The sequence below is a fragment of the Amphiura filiformis genome, chromosome 8 (genome assembly GCF_039555335.1).
Source record: "Amphiura filiformis chromosome 8, Afil_fr2py, whole genome shotgun sequence".
Lineage (NCBI taxonomy): Eukaryota > Metazoa > Echinodermata > Ophiuroidea > Amphilepidida > Amphiuridae > Amphiura > Amphiura filiformis.
The window spans coordinates 58,073,181-58,094,655 of NC_092635.1; the positions used below are offsets into that span (position 1 = coordinate 58,073,181).

Genomic DNA, 21,475 nt, shown 5'->3' on the forward strand with positions numbered 1-21,475 from the left:
TTTATAAACTCATATAATATTCATGAGGCCAAATGAGCCAAACAGCTGATATTTGGTAAATGCGAAATATGCTCAGTAATGATAAGTGCGTGAAAACACATGTTCGAGCCCCGGTTGTGTCGTTAGTTGTCTCTCGTGAACAATTGAGTTTACTTGAAGTTCTTCTGGATAATGATAATTACTTGCTTTATTGTTATAACCCGTTATAACCCGTGCGAAACTCGGCTTTTCATGACTGTATAATTATTCTATATGATGTATAATGTGTGTTGTTCTTATCGGCAATTTGTTTAAAAACGGTTGGTGGAATGATTGGCACAGGCACAGTGTTCATCTATATAAAATCTATAAATAAGCCCAATTGGTATTGTAAATTCCGGAGAGCAGTTGTAAAACACTTTGAACTCTGACTGACATATCGGGGAAATTGCTGTAATATTATTATTCATTGATTTATTATTGTAATAATATTATAATTGACAATATTTTAAATAATTAATTCATAAAATAATCTTGCTTTTTTTCAACAATATTCACTCTAGTCAAACATTTTCCCCGATAGGTCAGAGGGCAAAGTGTCCCAAAATTCCAAAAACTGTCCTACAATGCATTGTAAGGGACGCACCATTAGATACCAAGGGGGGGCTGGGTAGTTTTTGAAAAAAAATTTTGTCGCACCATCTGAGCAAAAAAAAAATTTGCTCCACCTCAGACTAAAAAAAAAAATTTGCTCCACATTGGACCAGAAAAAAAAAGATTTGATGTCAAGGGTGAAAAAAAATTTGTCACAGTTAGTGAAGAAAAATTAACCTCATATAGCTTTTATATTGCAAAATTTTTCGCGCTTCGCGCGAATTTGCTCCTTTTTTCACCAAGAATATTTATTTTAGCTCCGAACTGGTACGTATTTTGTGCGCATTTGATTGTGAAAAGTTATTAATATGTGAGCCGGATCTGTGAGTGAAAACACTTGATTCGCTCTACTTCACAGATTTTCACCAAATTCCACCCCAATGTCAAAATTATTATAGAAATCTGTGATTGCCGGGGCCACATGACTGATTGAGAGCATAGGCGTAGATCCCGGGGGGCCAATATTTGCTAGGGGTGGTCCATACAATCATCACCAATGTTGACGCATGTATGTGGGTTTCTGACAAAATTAATTTGAAAAACCCCAATTTTTTTTTTTTTTTCGTGCATTTATTGTACATTTATACCATATTTCACCAGTTTAGCTTCAATATGCCAAAATTTTTCGCGCCAAAAGACGTTCATTATACTTTAAGAAAGTTTTTACACATAAAATATTGATGTTTTTGTGGCACTCGAAATTTAGGTGCTACAAAACGTAAAAATGATCAAAAATATGGACAAAATTTGACAACTCGACAAACAAATTGTTGAAAATTATAGGACTCTACGATTGCAAAAAAAAAAAAATTGTCTCTCCGTGGTGTTGAAAAAAAAAATTGCTTCATCCAGGGGCTAAAAAAATTTGCTTCACCGAGGTACTAAAAAAAAAAAATTTGTCCCGACCCCAACTACCCAGCCCCCCCCCCCCTTGATATCTAATGGTGCGTCCCTAATGCCGATTTGGTTATTACAACGTACTATAAATCCGCACTATAAATCACCAATGTTTGTTTTATCTTACCGCCGTCAAGGTCATCATCATTGATAAAGACTATTGCTGCTGAATTCTGATCAAGTCTTCCGCCTTGAGGATTGAGCAGTTCAACTCGGAAGGATTCGGAACCTTCAGGGGTGCCATCGTCAAATATAGTGAACGGTATGCTACGCTTTTGTTGACCAGGATCAAAGTATATACGCGTTGGTGAAACATGAGTATAATCAGCGATTGGTGTAGCTTGGCCAATGTTTAGAGTTTGTATATCTAGATATAAAATGATAAAAAATAATTACAAATATGAAAGTGAAAATATCAAAAACTTCATATGATACCGTTTGCTAAGCAAAAATCAGGACTGAGCGGGGTTTGAACCCAAGACCTCATGATTACCGGTCATGCGTTATACCACTGGACTGCCTGAGTTCACAGTAGGTACACCGGATGCGAGACAATGCGAAACACAATTAAAATATGCGAGGATGTGAAATTAATATAGTATCTTTCGTAACATCGACATTATGATTAAATGTATACATTTTATTTTTGTGGTTCTTTAGTTTACATGTGATTAATATTAAATTACCCAAAATATTAAGGCAATACAATACCAGAAGTACCTGATTAGGTATTGCACACGTGTTATCAAATTTATACTTGCAGGAAAACAAAGTTTTTAAACACCAACTGGACAGGGCATAGATTGTTTGCTCACCACTATGCAGTATATTCATTGCATTTATTAATCTTAATTATTTTTGGTTTCCGTGAGTGTGCAACTGTGCAGTGTCCACTAGTTTCTCTGCCTATGGATATTAATGGGACACGGTCTGTAACAGAGACTAATTATACTATATGCGACAACTATAATTGGAAAAAAACCTTACAAACTAAACCAGTGTCATCCACATCACCATATCGTATGACATCCACGTTTACTCTGCCTTGATCCTCGTTTACCTCGTACTGACTGCGGCTCAGACGGAATACAGCTATAACAATGAAAGCAAATCATTACTTGATGATACGCTGTTGAATTAACATGGTCATAAAATAGCAGTCCATGTAAGTCAGACAGGCCTTCTCAACTAAACATCTCAAAAAATGTAACTAACCCCCCTTAAGTAATGGCCATTATTCAAAATAATTGTATTACAAATCTGTAAATTGCGTTAGAAGCAGTATTTATTTCTGCGCATTTTGACACCTCATTTGTAACAATTGGTTAAATATTGACGCCGCAGCATACATTTAAGGGGTACTACACCCCTCGATAAATTTGTGTCTATTTTGGCATTTTTCTCAAAAACTAAAAACACAGTGGTAACAAAAGTTATGTATATTATAGGGGCAAGGAATCCAATTACTACACTGGAATTTCAGTGACCCAAGACAAGCGGTTTGTTATTTATGATACGAAATTAAAGGTACCGCTAGAATGTACCTCGTTTTCTATACTGAACCGCTTGTCTTGAGTCACTGAAATTTCAGTGTAGTAATTGGATTCCTTGCCCCTATAATATACATAACTTTTGTTACCAGTGTGTTATTATTTTTGAGAAAATGCAAAAATAGTCACAAATTTACCACAGGGGTGTAGTACCCCCTTAAAATCAATGTAACCCAAGATTTGAAAGTTGCAGTAAATTCTAGTGATATGTATTCAGTGTAATGGAAGGAAATCTGCTCGGCTCTCATGGGAATGTTCGTTTTGTTTCATGCATTTGGGGGTCAAAATGTCGGGAAAATCAATATCAATTGTCATTATTCTTATCGTTGGTCAATATTCACTTAATCCCTAGTTGAAACATGAAGAGTTAACACATTTTTAAATGCCCCGCCAAGTTTTCATTTCACGGTTAAGTTATATCAGGTTAGGCTGGTCATCTTCGTAACATCTCTACTTTTGAACAAGGTTACAAGAGACATCATCTTGATGGACGACAATGCAACTCCACATAGGGCTAGGATAACCAACCAGTTTCTGGAACATGAAGGCATCAATCGTATGTTATGGCCTGCCAAATCTCCAGAACTGAACCCGTTGGAGCATTTGTGGGGACATTTAAAGTACCGGGTAGACAAGAGGATCAAGCCAACAACAACTTTGATTGGACTGGAACAAATTTTGAAACGGGAATGGGCAGCAATAAACCAGGGACGCATCAGACGTCTTGTAAACAGTATGAGGCGGAGGTGCTTGGCAGTTATTCAGACAGAAGGAAGCCACACCCCATATTTACTGATATGAAAGTGAACATTACAACAACAGTTACAAGAACCATTTGTAAAAACCATTAAATCACGTGAGTTTAAAACTGAAAATGATAATGTATGTAGGGGGCCTAATGATATCTGAGTGCAACTTTCAAATCTGGACCTCACTACATTAAATTGACCATAGTTTTGTAGGCTATCGTATCAAATGAGGTGTCAAAATGCGCAGAAATTAATTCTGCTTCCAACACATTTTACAGATTTATAACACAATAGCCCGTTTTTGAATAATGGCCATTATTTAAGGGGGGTCAGTTACTTTTTTGAGATGTTTAGTTTATTTGAAGTGCCAACCTGGAAAGTTTAGTGATCATGAAGTGCTAACATGTTAAGGGAGGATTTTGTGAGGGAGCGCGTGCGCAACCAAACGCATAGCGGGTGGGATCCAGGGATCCGCCGTATGGCCCCTGAAGGGGTCAAATGTGAAAGCCCCGGCCGCGGGGGTCCAGGGGGCAGTGCTCCCGGACGCTCTGAGATTTTAGGGCTTTCTAAAGGCTCAGATGTGGTATTTTCTCCCTTTTTGTTAAAAATGTATGTGAAAAAAACAGTAAATTTACTTCGTGCGCTACTTCGACTAACTCCAAGCGCCACATTATTCCTAGCATCCAGGGGCGTAGCAAGCGGGTAAACAGGGCGAATGAAGTCAAGGGGCCCCGGGGGTTCAGGGGCCAAGAGCAAAATTGAAAATGGAATTTAAGGGCTAATAAGGAAATTAAACGGGCCACGCACTGCTCTTTGTCGATGGACCCTGAGGTTTAAAATATGCTACGCCCTTTATCTTATCAACATTTTTCACTTTATTGAGTACAAAAATCACATCATTCCACACTAACCATTTCCATCGGTAGCCTCGTTGTCATAAATATCCACTCTGGCAGTCCCTGTTCCTTGAATGTCACAACCAAATGCATCACTCAAGAATACCTCAAAGGACTCGACGCCTTCCGCATCATTGTCATCAACAATTTGTGTTACCCAGTTAATATTGGTTATTCCTGATGGAAACTCGACAAGTTCGTTAAATGCAGTACCGTAGTCATTGCTTGGAGTGGCAATTGCTCCGTTAGTAACATCTCGAGTTGAAAGACCTTTTTTGGTTTAAAATAATGTAAGTGATTAGCATTAGGAGGTCTGCATGAAATAATACACAAGCAAATAATAGTTAGGGACGACTTCAAAACTCAGCCTCTGGTTGCAGCCGGTTTCTACTACGCAATGGAACGCGGTTCAGCCGCCATCACCCGGCGGTCGAGGTTTCAACCGGTGGTCGAGGAGTGAAGCCGCCATTTACATATTGATATTGCAAGTTTTCCATGACACATGAGTATTTCCTTTTAATTTATTTTTACATAATAGTTTCATATAACTTACGAACAATACAGGATTCTTCGTTTGATCCGGACCTGGTGATTGGAATAACAACTTGCTGCTCAGCTTCAAATGCCGTAATTACATCATCCGAAAATGAGATGGTATCTGATGTTGAGAAAAGTAGGAGTTATGTCAATGTTGTAGAAGTATTCAACAAAAGTGTTAGCACCAACAATAGTAGTCCCGGACACATTTTGCAATAACGCTATTCTACGTAACTTAATTACATACCTGCACTGAACACTGGTAAGGGGTGACAATCAAAATTGTGTTCCTGGACTCTGGGTTCAACGCCATGTACACAGTTAACCCATATCAACGAAATTACCTTTTAGCGGACTATTTTGGTGCATTTTTTCAATAATTCACCCGGATCTGATAATATTATTAATATGGCTGGTATCCGATATGCCAACCGGGATGCCAACCAGCCCCGTTTTGTCAGTCCTCTTTACATCTGGTTTGTGGCTCGATCTTTGTCACCAGTCACGTTTATGTACGTGACAAACACAGTGCCGTGCTAAAAAGGACGCGCAAAATATGGAGTTACAACTATTGGAGGATTAAATTGTAAACCATTGACACCCGGGAATTGACAGAATTATAGCAACGCTCGATCTGCACCAGTCCTGTCTATAACCATGCGTAACCTCGGAAACTTGTGGGTCAACTAAGGGTTACTATCGGTGAGCGATAAAAATATATTTAAGCCCATATGAAAGTAGATACGTAATAAAATCATCCAGAAAAGATAATGTTCATGTTGTCGGCCTAATAATTTTGATACGTCTTTGCATAGCTCATTACCATAAAGCATCAAATTTGTGTCAGCGCTATAAGCAGTCGCGGTAATGTGACTCGGGTGACTCAGCTCTGCGACCTCATTACTCAGGTTCGGGCTAGCTCTGCTTAAAATATCGATCACTATTGTACATACCTGAAGGAAGCTCGTCGTCATATAGCATCAAATTTGTGTCAGCGCTATAAGCAGTCGCGGTAATGTGACTCGGGTGACTCAGCTCTGCGACCTCATTGCTCAGGTTCGGGCTAGCTCTGCTTAAAATATCGATCACTAGTGTACATACCTGAAGGAAGCTCGTCGTCATATAGCATCAAATTTGTGTCAGCGATATAAGCAGTCGCGGTAATGTGACTCGGGTGACTCAGCTCTGCGACCTCATTGCTCAGGTTCGGGCTAGCTCTGCTTAAAATATCGATCACTATTGTACATACCTGAAGGAAGCTCGTCGTCATGAATGATGATTATAGCCCGACCGTATTCCCCAATCTCGTTGTTAACATCATCAGGTGATATGGCCAGAAACACGTGTACTTCTTCGTCACGTTCTGGTATATTATCATCGATGATAGGGATTTCAACCTCACGACGTGACTCTCCACTCTGAAACATCACGGGAATCGTTGTGAAAGACTCAAAATCCTCGCCCGGTGAGGCCTGCGCCTGTCGACGCTTTCGTTTGCCGGACCAGTCAGCACTAAGTTGCACAACTAAAAGTGAAATAAAGCATCATAATCATGTTATCATATTATGAAGCATCAATTAGGGGGTGATACTATTTTTTGGGGGATGCAAGTGGCCTGAAGTGATTTTGCAGGAAAAGCCTGAAAAAGCGCGTAAATTAGTGCTATAAAGCCACAAAACGGGCTGAAAATAAATAAAAGTGCGTAAATTTGGAGTAACAAAAAGCAGGAAAACTTACATCCCTGTATTAGCAACACAAATCTATGTGACTCCGTTGGTTTCTATCGGTTTGTGAAGAACTCTCACTCGGCCCTTTGTATTCAGGGAGGTGTCAGCGTACGTTTAGCGAATCCCCGAGCGAATCGAACCTGTTGAACACAGTAAAACGCCCTCTATCAAGGTCACGCCTTCCGGAAATGGGTCAAACTACTATAATCCCATCAGGCAGCAGTGATTTGTTTCTAATTTAATACGGGAATGACTCTTTGCAATAGTAATATCGACATTAGGACTTGCTGTCAATAATAGGAAGGAAAGAAGTGTGACATATAAAATAGTAGTATTAGGTCACGAAAACCACGCGGACCTTCGTGGCGCCTTTTTCTAAGCCAATTTTGGTATATGAATGGGTCCTTTTTTTTTAATTTCTCAATTTTTTCGTAAAATAGCCCAATTTTGCCTAAATGTAGCCAAAGTTGTCGTAATTTTCCCAAAATTTCTAGGAAAGTTTGTAAAGACTAAGACAATTTGGGTCGAATTTGACCGAAAATTTAGTTTTTTTGACATTCCTTAATAGGAAAATATTACTTTGCATCGATCACGTGTCTTGCAGTTATTTGATACCAAATCCAAAATTTTAGAAATTCGTTACGGCCATTTTTTCCAATCATTTGTGGATATCAATAACATGCGTGTTTTATGTAATGAGCGATTCGATTAGGACGCACGTATGGTGTTAAATTATAAGGTTATTATAACTATGCATGGGCCTAGCATGAAACATTTATATTTATGTCTTTCATAACCATATACCATATAACCTTTATAACTTTTGCATATTTTATTAATGCTATAGACTTGTTCAGTAACTATTAAATGGTGCCACAATTCCGTTTTGGTAGCATCAACATCTCACACACCACAATATTATAGTATTATTTTGTAATATAATAATTTGTAAATTAATAATGTATTGCATTTTGTACAAAATAATACTATAATATTGTGGTGTATGCTTACACCCCAGTGGGCACAATCGGGAAAAACTACGTTGTATGGACGTTGTAATAAGATCGGACGTCGGGCAACCAAATTCCAACGTGAACACAAGTAATAATCTAGGACGTCAGTACACCTATTAGTGACGACGTCGCACAAACGTTGTGGTAATGTCGGCCGTAAGACGATCGTCGTACGACTTCAATACAATGTTGAGGCAACACTTCATTGCCGACATCAGTACAACTGACAATAAAGATGTTGCATTAACGTCACCTGTTGACTACCCTGCGACAGTTGTCGTACGACTTCAATATAACGTTGAGGCAACACTTTATTGCCGACATCAGTACAACTGACAATAAAGATGTTGCATTAACGTCACCTGTTGGCTACCCTGCGACAGTTGTCGTACGACTTCAATATAACGTTGAGGTAACACTTCATTGACGACATCGGTACACCAATGATTGAAGACGTTGTATTAAGGTCACATAATGACTGCCGTGCAATGGTTGTTGTACGATCTCAATATAACGTTGAGGTAACACTTCATTGACGACATCGTCTGCCATACGCTGGTTGTCGTATGACCTCAATACTAACGTTGAAGTAACACTTAATTGCCGACATCGGTACGACCGACGATAAATATGTTGCATTTGGCTTATTGTCTTAAAATGACAGTTTCTTACGCCGAGATTGGGGAAACGTCGTCGCACAAACCTTAATATGACGGTCAGAATGCCGTCCGCGATATCGGACCAACGTTGGTAAACAGCATGACAGTTGACAGGCCTACTGTTTCCAAGTCATCGGAATGGTCAAGTTGGTCCAAAATTTTCTATTTACTAGGCGCATTAAAGTGTAACATTAAATAAAGACTATAAAAGCCCACTAGATAAACTAATAATAATAATAATAATGATGATGATGATGTTGCAACTCCTGATGATGATGATGATGATGATGATGATGATGATAATGATGATGATGATGATGATGATGATGATGATGATGATGATGATGATGATGATGATGATGATGATGATGAATATAATGCTTAGTGATAATGTAATATATAAACCTAATGAATATATAATTATATTTATACTAACAATAAAATTTTGGAATTCAATCGTCAGTAACATTTTTTATTTAAAAAAAAAGAAAATCAACAAATTTAGTAAATGTTATCAATATTAACAGTAAATTTGATCAATATCCTTTAAATAATGCACTTTAGCAGGTTTAGCCATCAAAATATTGCTTATATTAACTTAAAACACTTCAGAGAATATGTAAACCCCGTTAGCTCAGTCAGTAGGGCATCAGTCTCATAAACCAAAGGTCATGGGTTCGAATCCCGGCAGTACATCAAGGCAAGTGTTATGTATAAAATTAAGCTAGGAAATTTGCTTCCGTTGTAATATAGACAGTATTAAGTGTAAGACTCTGTGTAAGCAGAGTATATGCTACTAAATAATATTCTTCTTTCTTTTTTCATGATTTTCGTCTCTTTGGGGTTACTTGCCAATGGTTGGATCAACGTTGGTTTAACGTTGGTCAATGGATGGATTAATAACATTGGCCCAACATCAACGATATTATGTTAGCCCAACGTCACAAATTATATCTTTATTAGGGTTGGGTCAATGTTGGATCGACGTTGGCTAACGTCTGCACAACGCTGAATGTGGACGTCGCACCAACGTTCTATTTTGGCGTCAAAAAAACTTTCATATCCATCCTCCAGGCAACCGTCGTCCAACGTTAGATATTGACGTTGACACAAAATATAGCAACCAATTGTGCCCCCTGGGACTGTATTAAATTGTTCTCTACTTGTACCAATGTGTGTTATGATGAAACAAAACTGAACTAAACTGAACTAAACTAAATAAGTCTGATATGGATACTTACGAACAGTCGCAATCGTATTCAGGTTCCCATCTCGTGTGACTATTAAAGGTGCAACTCCATCTTGCTCGTTTGCATCAAAAAACTGTCCATCGAAGGAAAATGCACCTGGTAGACAAAATTACATATCAAATATCTTCTCCATAATATTATGGTGCAACCAGTGGGTGCAACACTGGAAAAGGATCTCCGACCGTAGCTAGTCAAATTCAAAGTTCCGTACTTGATACCACTTAAATATTGAATCGTATCCTATGAGATGACATATTTATCCACAATTTGGACCAACAATAACAGACCTTAAACTCACTGAATATCATTTAAAAACAATTAAAATACCAATTACTTGTTTGGAATAATCGTTATCTCCTGTCACGGGCTACGAAACTGGGAACTCGTTCATCAAAGTCCAGATTGATATTTTCACATCACATACCATTGAACAATATTAAGAGATCTTCACACTGCCTATTACGCGCATATCCTGTGATTGAAGAGGTACATCAGGTCTATTGATTAATCAGCTATTTAGACTTCTTGCCAAGACCAAAGGAAAAAATGGGCAAGATGAGTCAAGGAATTAGTATATATCGCAAGAGAGGAGACAACACAATGAACAGAGACGAGGGGACATTCTTTCCCAGTCACATCTTCGATTCTCTGCTCAAGACCAACGTTAGAGACTAGGGGTACTTATAAAACAATAACATCCGGTCGGGATTCCCGATCCAATCAGATGGATCAATAACAACGTCAACGATTTGAGATAGCCAGAAGGTTTCTGGCGAAACTGTCAGCAGAAAAACGTAAGTTTTTCCTTTGGTCTTGACAAAGAACTTTGAATAGCTAGCGCGCATATTCATTTAACCCAAATTATTACAATCATCCAAAGTTTCTTAAAATATTGGCTTAGATATACAATGTACTTACTGTCATCGTCTATGATGGTGACGTTAGCTGCAGTAATTCCCGCCTGTCTTCCGTTTTCTGGTGCTACCAACACTATCTGAAAAGTCTCTTCTAATCGTTCTACACGGTTGTCATTAGTAATTTGAATGGGTTCAGTAGCAGATGTTACTCCAGGCGGGAATTGCAATGTTATAACCTCTGCTGGATAATCTTCTCCTTCCATCGCTGATTCATTCCTCTTAACAAAACCTTCAAATCGAGAAACATTAGTTCAGCTATGTAAATGGTCCAGGAAATATCCTTTTTAACCTAGCTATGACAAAGCATAATGACCACCGCGTGATTTAAAATGTAAGCTTTTCTTATTACGAGGAAGTTGTGAAAATCACTGATCTCCGGGAGATGCTAGCTGGCCCCTTGGCACTGCAACATGATTCTCCCTGGCCCTGGCTCTTCAATTCAAAATGTTACACCCCGCTCCCACCAATGTAACCTAAAATAATTTAGGTTAGAATCCTAGCTTCAAGTTGCTTGTGTATCATCAAATGAATTTACCGGAACAAATGCGAAAATTTGCCATTTCTATTATAGTGTATTTATAATATTAAAGGGTCTTTCCGTGATCCCTGCGAAATTTGATATTAAAAGTTATAGAATTGGCTGAAATTGAACGATTAAAACCAGTTTGTATCATATGGAAAAATGGGCAAAACAGAAGAGCGGCGGTGTTATAAAAGCTCCATCCAATTTAAGTTAAGTGTCCCCAAACATTGATATTTTACTCTTATATTATATTTTACTCTTTGTCCCTAAAAGAATTGTATCGTCGGAAACTGATTTTTTTTTTGGTATTTTAACGCATAAAACAAACATGACTAAATAGCTGATGTGGTTGAGGAATATATCAGCTATCACATATTTTTTGAATTTTGGCCACTTTTGAAATAAAAGAATTCTACGAAACTACCTCATTTTCAGCCCGTTCCACGGAGTCAAACATCTGTCAATGACAATAGACGCCTCATGCGCTAATGATGCGCAGTCATTAGCACTTTGAATACATATCATCGACTCATTTGAATCCGTGGAAAGATTTGAAAATTTGGGTGTTTCATAAAATTCTTGTACTTAACGAACAATGTGGTCAATTGACAAAATTAAAAGTATGTAGTAGCTGATTTATTCCTCAACCACACCAGTTATTTAGTTATGTTTAGTTGTGGCGTTAGAATACCCAAACAATTAAGTTTCCGACGATACAGTTCTTTCAGGGACACCCTGTATAATTTGCAGGCTATGTTAGTCTCCTTACAAAATGCAAAAATCTGATTTTTTTTTTTCAATTATCCGAATCAAAAAATCACTGATAGAACCTATATTGAGTCAATGCTCTATAACTTACGGACGGATCCTCTTTGAGACAGGTCGCCAGCACGAGTCACTCTCACGTCCGGTAATGGGCCCTTTGATTCAAGAACTTCGTATCTATCCAGCGCAATACTGTATGTGCCTTCAGGTATTAAAATCAATGTATCATTTTAATTTCATAAATATCGCATTATATTTACATAATGTTTGCTTTTTTATGGACACCTTAATTAGCCAATGAGGCTTTTAAAGCCATGATTTAATAATTATGATAATCTAGTCATAAGTTTTATGGCTACTGCAACAAAAAGATAAAAAGTTAATATTTTTGTTTACTTTTGCTGTGGTTTTGCTAGCTAGCGCAGTGTTTAGTACACCCCCGTGGTTTACATAAAGTGTTTAGTTTTTTTATCTTGTCTTTATCTCGTTCCCCACATCAAGTTGGTATACCTGGCTCGAATCGTTCTGTTTTTATATATTCTAGGGTATCCTCTTGTATCATCATTTGATCCTTGGTGTGTGTTTTGTACCTCCTCTGTTATTGATACCATTACCTACTTTTTATCACAAACAGCAACAATGGGGGAAAATTGTACCTTAATCATGTAATCGCACATATGTTACCCAAACAGGGTAGATAAATCCTTGTACGTGGGATATATTCAACTTCAAATACAAAGAACTATGCAAGTCCCCTCCCCCCGTGCTGAGGATGCAGGTGAGTATTACTTTTGTGTGTGGGCCACCCGGGCCACAAAGGTGTAATGTTAAATTGTAATTGCAGGATAAAAACTATAGTTATAACTTACTGTCATCGTCAAATATGTTGATGTTTGCCCTCGGTATATCACCAATGATACCTTGTATAGGATCGCGTATTTCAACGCAAAGATCTTCAGCATCTTCAACTTCAGCATCATCGAGAAAGTAAATTGTTTCAAGGTGTTCAGTCTGCCCGCGACTAAAGACGATTGTTTTATCACTGACAGCATAATCTCTGGGATCAATTGCAGATTTAAGAATTGTTCTGAAAACTGTGGCAAGATAATAATGATACATTATTTTTTTTCTCTTCGGTCTATATTCCAATATGGCTATAATTCATTCATCAGGAACAACCAACATCACCTCCACCGTCATTATTATCGTTATCATCATCTCCATCATCATCATCATCATCATCATCATCATCATCATCATCATCATCATCATCATCATCATCATCCTCATCATCATCATCATCATCATCATCATCATCATCACCATCATCATCATCATCATCACCACCACCAACATCATCATCATCATCATCATCATCATCCATACACCATCATCATCATCACCATCATCACCAACATCATAAACACCACCATCATCATCATCACTATCATCATCATCATCACCAACAGCGTTTATCATCATCACCACCACCAACCACATCATATAGTTGGAAACACCCAATTGTTCGTTGTACCGTACCTACAGAACCTCCTGGTAGATAGCCAGGAATGTTTGGATAATTGTGTAGGATTCTAACGGTCAGATCTCCTTCACCTTCGTTGACGTCATAGCGATCTTGAACCAGTGTAAAAACATTCAATACTGTTGAATACAAAAATAGAGTAGGTGTTGTTGAATGTACAACCTCAATTATTAAATAGTAATTAATTAATCGTAAATATATTCTGTACCTTTCCGGAATCAGTTTGTTACAACATACCGGAATCACAAAGAAATTAAGGGTAGACGAGATATTGTTGGTCGAAGCAGCCAAAAAATCTATTTTCATGATCTAAATCAATATATCATTGAAAAATAACACTTTGATGTTTTGCAAAAGTTTATTCTACAATTCAAATACTTTGAATACTTGCTTGATTTATTGTTGTTCATAAATTATGTACGTTTTACAAAAGTGTTGTTGTCTCAGCCCTCTTTACAACATATAACTCAAGAACCACTCAAGGACCTACAGAAGTATACCTGTGATATTTGAATTCTTCTATAAGCTCGCTACGAATTAATCAATGTAATTTTTGCCAAAACTCACTACTATTCGCAACATGCTGTGAACTACGAAATTGCAACAGTTAAAATAGGTAATTAGCTTATTGCTAACCTTAAGGTTAAATACGAAAGCCTAGTATGCCTATTTATACCCTGATTATGCAATATATAGGCCTACAACAATAACTACAACAACAGTAACAAAACCAACAACCAATATTTTGTTAATCTAATTTGTAAAAATATATTCATAGGCCGCGCCTATTAGATTAGTAGGCCTATAGCCTAAAAATTCCTGAATTATATAATGAAAAAAAAAAAAAAACGGGCAAAAACAATCAATCGCTGCAGTCAGAAAGAAAGAAACGAACAAGAAAAAAGAAAAAAGTGAGAGAAAAATAAAATAAAATAGATGGAATGGACCACATAGGGACTCGAACACGTACCAAAGTTTTCCAGCTCAAAACTATAGCATTATATAGTCGAACGTGAGTCTGGCGCGCTAACCGATTGAGCTACTGAGTGACCTATGAAATAGATTGATCTCAAACTGACTATTATGGAATAGTGCATACCAGGCTCTTATGATAAACAATCTCATCACCGCTGTAAATGTCGGAGGTATCGATGGCGAAAACCTCGATTTGTGCAAGGTAGCTTAAATTTGGAGTGAAATTCAAATGGTAAAGGAATCGACATACTTTTGAGAAATAATGTAGGCAGTTAGAAATCAAAATTAACGTTCCACAATCCAGATATCGATAATGTAACATAACAGTGTTTTGTGGTACAAGATTCTCGAAAATTGTTCCCAAAAACGGGCTAATAAAATTTAATCGGTACTGTATTTGGTTCTTCCCCATGGCAACATTATTTCTTTGGTCGATTTGTAGTACAATACAAAAAAGGAGAAAACAATCACTCGGCGTGGTTTTATACGGAGCGAATATTTGAAAAAAAGTGCATGGAACGTGTTTTTGATCTTGTGAACATGGTGCGTAAAAATGATTTAAACGAAGGATTTTCAAACGGATTCTAAAAATTTGTATAAACACACAAAAATAATGTTAAGATACATCCATGCACCAACATTTGACTCACTGCGATGTTTGATTGCTGAGAAAACGCGGTTTTAGAGAACAACTTTATACGTTTTTTATACGTTTTTATACGTTTCTTCGTGTAACCTTAAATGACCGAGTGAGCCTTGTATAACAATAGGCATCGATTCACTAGCGTCCTGAGTGGGTAATCTATATTAGGACACATTACTTTCAGAATACTTTTGTTTTCATTTGTATTACCATCATTATCCTTGATATAGATTGTGGACGACGAAAGCGCCACTGCTTGCCCGTATTCCATAGGATCTATTGATAGTTGCAATGTTTCCAACGATTCCACTATGATATCATCAATTATTGTGATCTCTACACAACTTTCCGTGACGTCAGCATCGAATGCAATGTTGATAAGATCTGGTGTAAAATCCGACGTTGTTGTTGCAGTTGTTCCAGCTGATACAATAGACAATCCTAAAAAAACGGAAAGAAAGAAAGACTGAAAGTCACAAATGCGTTAATCTAGAGGCATGCCAGGTCGTGTAGAATATATTTTAGTAAAGATCGTCGTAATCACGACATTCTGACGAATACTATTTAACTATAAACCGTACTCCTTCCAATCTTTAGACGACGTAGCTACCGTTCATACACAGTGAAACTTCCATGTGTTGCTACCCGCGTTCGGCGATTCACGTATAGGGACGGTGAGTAGGATGCAGAGATGCCGCTATAGTACTAGTAACATATCAATTTGACAAAAAACCAATCATAGATGCATATTTTCCACTAGATCTCACACAGCTCTTATGGTGCTATGCACTCAACCGTGTAGTATAAGCACAGACTACGCAGAGGCTAGACTCGTTGTGGAAATATCTGGTACTCGGGTGTATCAGCCGAACGTCGTGTATTTAAGGGGGCACGCAGGATCACTCAAAGTGGGAAATTTTAGACATTGTTTTGTATTGTATCTTTAAAAGCAATGATGATAAGTATATAAAAGTATACATTTTCAGAAGGGAAATAGTGGAAGGAATCCAACTAGCACTAGCGGATTCATGCAAAAATGAGCAATTTTTGAGAAAGGCGCCAAATTTGATTTTCCATCCAATTTTTTTGGTCCACCTACTTACCCTAAAAATCCAAATTGATGAAAATTGCATATTTGTGTTCTAAAGACACAAAACTAGATTCAGTTTTCTCACATTTTTCTGTTCGTTTTAAAAATATATAATTTGGTCAAAATTGAAACAAAGTCAAATTTTAATCTTTTTGACCCATATTTTTGAAATGAAGAAAAAGTTTAAAAATTTGAGAAAACCGAATCTTCGTCAATACTGCCATTTCTCGTTTTTTGCCAAATTTTTCATTTTAAAAATACCAAATGACAATTTTAAGCAATTTATAAACAATTTATATTTTTTTTACATTTTCGCTGGGATCACTGAAAGGGACTTTAAGGGCTTGGAACATATAAGGTAATGTTAAAGTTAAGTATTACATCAGCCTACCTATGTTTGCAGCTACCGAGATACAACCACCGGAACGTACAACACAAACTTCTACAGATCCGTCGTGCTCCCATCGGGTGTAATTATCAGTGACAAAGTTATACGATGGACCTAAAAAAGATTCATATTATTATTATTGAAATAAATATAATCTTAAATTTTTAATACTGTTAAAACGTTTTAATTTTACACATTTAATGTACCAATGTACGGCAACACCATTTCGGCCATTTACCCGCTCGTATCTTACACGCAGTTAATTGGTTCAAACCGTTCAATGTGATTGCATGTAGCTTCTGCAAGTTTAGGCGAAGACTTATTTTTTTAACGTTAGATTTAGACTTCGGAATATCCCTCGGATATATCCTCCAACGGCAAAATGTTTAGATTTTTCACAATATCCTCCAAATAACCGATGCGCAGTTATTAACCTCTAAGCAAAGACTCACCTGCTGGGTGACCGATATTAGCACCATCAACTTCAAACGCCCATCGCCCATTAACGTTTACATTACTTCCCTCGTCTAAGGTGATAACGTCATCACCACTAAAAAATTCTGGGAAATAGTAGTAGCTGTTGCTTCCATCTCCTTTATTAAACCCGACCTATGATTCAGATAATATAGATAACAATGTTTTTATCATCACAGGCTAAACGTACAGTTTTACAAGTTTCTTAAAATTTGTTATCCGGGCCGTTTTTTGTTACTATTCCTTCAATGACTTGTCTATTTATAAAATACACGGCTAACGTTTCTGCAACTGGGGCAATTATAGAAACTCACTGACGTTACTTACGTGAGCCGGTTTACCACCAAGCCCAGTGGCTGGGTCACCGCCATCTACAGTGCCACTCGACCAATCAATACCATTGTAGTGAAATATAGCGTACGTTTGTACGTTATCACGAGCAATTACAGCTTGGAATGAATTCACCTGAAAAGTATCAACATTATCATTTCATTTATAAAGTTAAGAACAGAAGGACTCGGATAGCGAAGTTTGTACAGTATTTTGTGGGACGTACCTGAGAGCACTTCAGAAACACCAAATTGCAATCCGAATATGAGGAATGTCCTTCTGATATCAAATAATTTTGATTTTTTATAATTGATATTTAATACAAATTTTATGGCAAATTATTAACAATTGATGTTTTTGACATTTAGCAGTCCTCAAAGTAAACTTTATAAATCTAATGATGTGTATGTAGTTGACGTGTATGTATCTGGGATGATAAGCCGTCCATCAATTGAAAATTTTGAAATTTCGTATTGAAGATATACATGAAATTTCATATAAGACCTAAAAAAATGATAGGGCTTTTGGGGGAAAAACTTTATGTATATCTTCAATACGAAAAGTCTAAATGGTATCACACATTGATTGGTTGAATGGGTTTTGAACTCGACAATTTTTCAAAACCCCTTGCTCCTAGACTAGCGGTATCGTATTCAATTGGTGATTGTACAGCCCAGGGGGCCGCGGGTGGCGTATATATAGAGCTGTTAAGACTCCCTTTTCATCGTCGCTCTCACCCAAAGACCCCATATTTTTCGAACACATGTTCTGTCAACCAAAGACACCTTATTTTTTCCATTCAACCTGTCACCCAAAGACCCTTATTCGTCAACTTGAACAGCAACCATTTGAAGACATTTAAAACTCGAAATTCAATTTTCGAGGCTTCTTTTGGCTCTCATCCAAAGACTCCATTTAGAAAAAGGTAATTTCTCACCTAATGCCCCAATAAAGCTCTTTTTAGGAGTTCAAAGACTTTACAGTTTACATGCATGTAATGTACAGTCTCTCTAATAAATGGTATATACGTAATTTATATACCCCACAGATAATACCGGGTCAAATTGATAATTAGTTTTTGTTGTCTTTTTCAAAAAAATATTATATTTTGCCCCCCCCGACCCCAGAAAGCTGGCTACGCCCCTGATGTTAACTCATAAAATAACGTTTTTGTGGCACGCGAAATTTAGGTGCTACAAACGTAAAAATTGTAAAAATATGGACAAAATTCACAAATCGAGAAAAACAAATTGTTGAAAATTCTGAACTTAACTATTAAAAACAAATTGTCTCAGCGAGGAGTAAAAAAATGTCTTGTCGAGGCGTTTAAATAAAATTGTTTTATAGAGGGGCTAAAAAATGCTTCACCGAGCTCCCTTGATATCTAATGGTGCGTCCCTTACGAGCTATAAACCCTTTTTCGGCTATAGTCCATATCGTAATGCTTACCACGTCACATCCTGCCGCCGAACTTCCAAAGGCAACTCGATGCCATGTGGAGACCAAGATCCAATCGGCTACAAATCCAGAATCAGATCTCACTTGACAAGCTATATCATCAATCTTATCAAATAAGTCCTGGTTAGCTGCTTTATCAGCGGTTTCCAGCACTCGATAACTTACGAGTCCTACTTCATTTGATGTATCGATGTCGCTCCAGAATGGCGCAATCAACGGTGCAGTTGTAGTAGGGAAATTAGTTTGAAGGTATGCCATTGTAGCAGTAGGCGTGTCAGAGCTGTCATAAATTGATATAACACCATTTTCACTTATCTGTTTAGATACAAAAAAAGTAGCAAATATTACTTCACAAGTAATCGTGGCTATTGTTTGCACGGACGTACAAATTAAATGCGAACTAATGCGTGATACGTAACAGAAAATAATTATGTTCTAGCAACTTACGAGACATCTGGTAAAATTAATAGTTTTTTAGTCTATTTAAAGCTAATATCGGCGCAACCATCTGTTCAACTTACGAATAAATTATCGCCTCCATGATCCTCTCCGTAGAACATAAATGGAGAAGGTAGCGTGATCGAAACCTCGGCATCAGTTACCGCCTTATCAAGAACTGTATCCCCAATCGGGTCGATACCAAAAGGACAAAAAGGCTCTGGAACTACGTTTATTAATATTAAGAAAAGATAAGATAAAAAATTAGTGTACGAGCCCGGCTGACGGTGTAATTGGTAAGGCCAGTAACCAGTCTGATGTTTAAGCCCGGTTCCGGCACTCCGTGTATCCGCGGATACTCATGTTCGTCGGCGAGCTTTGAAAACACACCCTTTTGCGTCTTATTTCTCGAAGTATTTAGAATAAAAACACCCTTATTTTTATAGCGATTCCGTGAATTATTGCAACAATGTCCCTTTTTTTTCGCTAAAACGCGAACGACATTTCTAATAATACCCTTTCTGACGGAAACTCGCAGGATACGCATAGTGCCCGGCACCCGCGGATGCGTAGTATAATTGGTGCGATGTGATGAAATGTGCACCGAAAGGAATAAATAATATTTATACAATGTGATTTGTAAATGAAGAGCACTTTTTTTTATCAATTTCGCGAACAAGTTTTGTGGAAAAATGAACCCTTTTTTATTGTATTTTATGAAACTAACATCTAAAAATGCATCCTAATTTCGCGAAAGAGTGCCGTCCGTAACTGGGTGTTTATTGCTATTGGTTGTTCGAAGCCATTTGTGATTTCCCGTGCGTTACGAGCTTCTGTCAGTTGCAATTCCTCCTTAACAATAATTATGATTAGCATTATATTGTTAAAGGCTTTTAGGCAAGTCCATCCCAGAAAATATTATATAATAAGACATTACTGCCTTGAGAATTTGGATTTCACTGTTGCTTAAAGATCATTTTAGTCTGAGTCGCCTTATTTAGCTTTAGCTTTGGATTATTTTATTTTGTTTCATTTATTTTTCACCCGACTTACCCAGGTGAAAAGTCAATAAAATAATTAAATGTCCAAAGCTAACGGTAAATAGGGCGCCTCCGCCTAATGTGCTCTATAAGTATTTCATATACATGATATCATATACGACTATTTATTTGCCTGTTTCGGTTAGTATTGTCTATTATGGGTGAAAATACACGGTATTATTCATATTTTTTGTCATTTTATCAGTACAAATTATGCACATTTTTTCACAAAATTTGCAGCTGCATTAGGCCTATATGAAATTACAAACCCAGCATCAAATTTACAATTTGCCAATTTGGTGCTAGTTATCCTATTATTCTAAAACCTACGCATGCAAACCTTGGAAAACACATGATATCTATAACACTTTGAACATTATTATTATTATTATTTTGTGCATATTTTAACGTTTTTGTACTGTTTTCCTAAGCCTTTTTAGGGCGTTTTGATTTGTCCCGTAAATATGTACCTTTCCTCTCGGCTGCCAATATTTGACTTGACCCACCCCCTTCTCGGCCAGCCAAAAACATCGCCCCCTCCCACCCCACCCCACCCCCCCCCTCCCCTCTTTACCTCCCCAGGGCTCATAATAATAATGCACAGTCTCTTAGAAGTACTTCGCCCTTTTGGATATACCGGTCCGGGATTCTGGTATAAATAATATACAACATAATTTATGTTAAATCCACTTAAACTATCAGTTAACAGTTTATACTTTGATTTTAGATCTACCTGGTTTCTGTTTGCAGATATAGCCTTCTCGGTCTGTACAGAACTCATGGTTCCACTGACCATAAATAGCTCCATCTAAGAAAAGTACGCAGTCTTGATTGCTGGCACTTGGGGTGGTCGCGGCCTCCCAGTTGTTGTAAACAAACTGAAATGTATTAGAGATTGCAATTCATGTTACTATTTACTTTACTCGTGCGCCGTAAAAAGTGTAACCCTCTCTCTCAAATTTTCAATCCAGAGCACTATA

General features: G+C 37.4%; 1 protein-coding gene across 3 annotated transcripts in view; it reads right to left on the reverse strand.

Annotated features, from left to right (window-relative positions):
* Positions 1 to 21,475, reverse strand: part of LOC140159280 (uncharacterized) — a 70,085-nt gene that overhangs the window by 39,204 nt on the left and 9,406 nt on the right. For all 3 annotated transcript variants that reach the window (XM_072182697.1, XM_072182696.1, XM_072182695.1), the window contains exons 4-20: positions 21,229 to 21,373; positions 19,539 to 19,681; positions 19,009 to 19,332; positions 17,557 to 17,694; positions 17,208 to 17,364; positions 16,759 to 16,869; positions 15,488 to 15,718; positions 13,656 to 13,778; positions 12,986 to 13,210; positions 12,211 to 12,318; positions 10,830 to 11,057; positions 9,903 to 10,007; positions 6,512 to 6,787; positions 5,279 to 5,383; positions 4,741 to 4,995; positions 2,518 to 2,622; positions 1,658 to 1,897 (exon numbers count right to left, since the gene is read on the reverse strand). In XM_072182697.1, the coding sequence (XP_072038798.1) occupies positions 1,658 to 1,897; positions 2,518 to 2,622; positions 4,741 to 4,995; positions 5,279 to 5,383; positions 6,512 to 6,787; positions 9,903 to 10,007; positions 10,830 to 11,057; positions 12,211 to 12,318; positions 12,986 to 13,210; positions 13,656 to 13,778; positions 15,488 to 15,718; positions 16,759 to 16,869; positions 17,208 to 17,364; positions 17,557 to 17,694; positions 19,009 to 19,332; positions 19,539 to 19,681; positions 21,229 to 21,373 (3,019 nt within the window). The remainder of the gene's footprint in view (positions 1 to 1,657; positions 1,898 to 2,517; positions 2,623 to 4,740; positions 4,996 to 5,278; positions 5,384 to 6,511; positions 6,788 to 9,902; positions 10,008 to 10,829; positions 11,058 to 12,210; positions 12,319 to 12,985; positions 13,211 to 13,655; positions 13,779 to 15,487; positions 15,719 to 16,758; positions 16,870 to 17,207; positions 17,365 to 17,556; positions 17,695 to 19,008; positions 19,333 to 19,538; positions 19,682 to 21,228; positions 21,374 to 21,475) is intronic.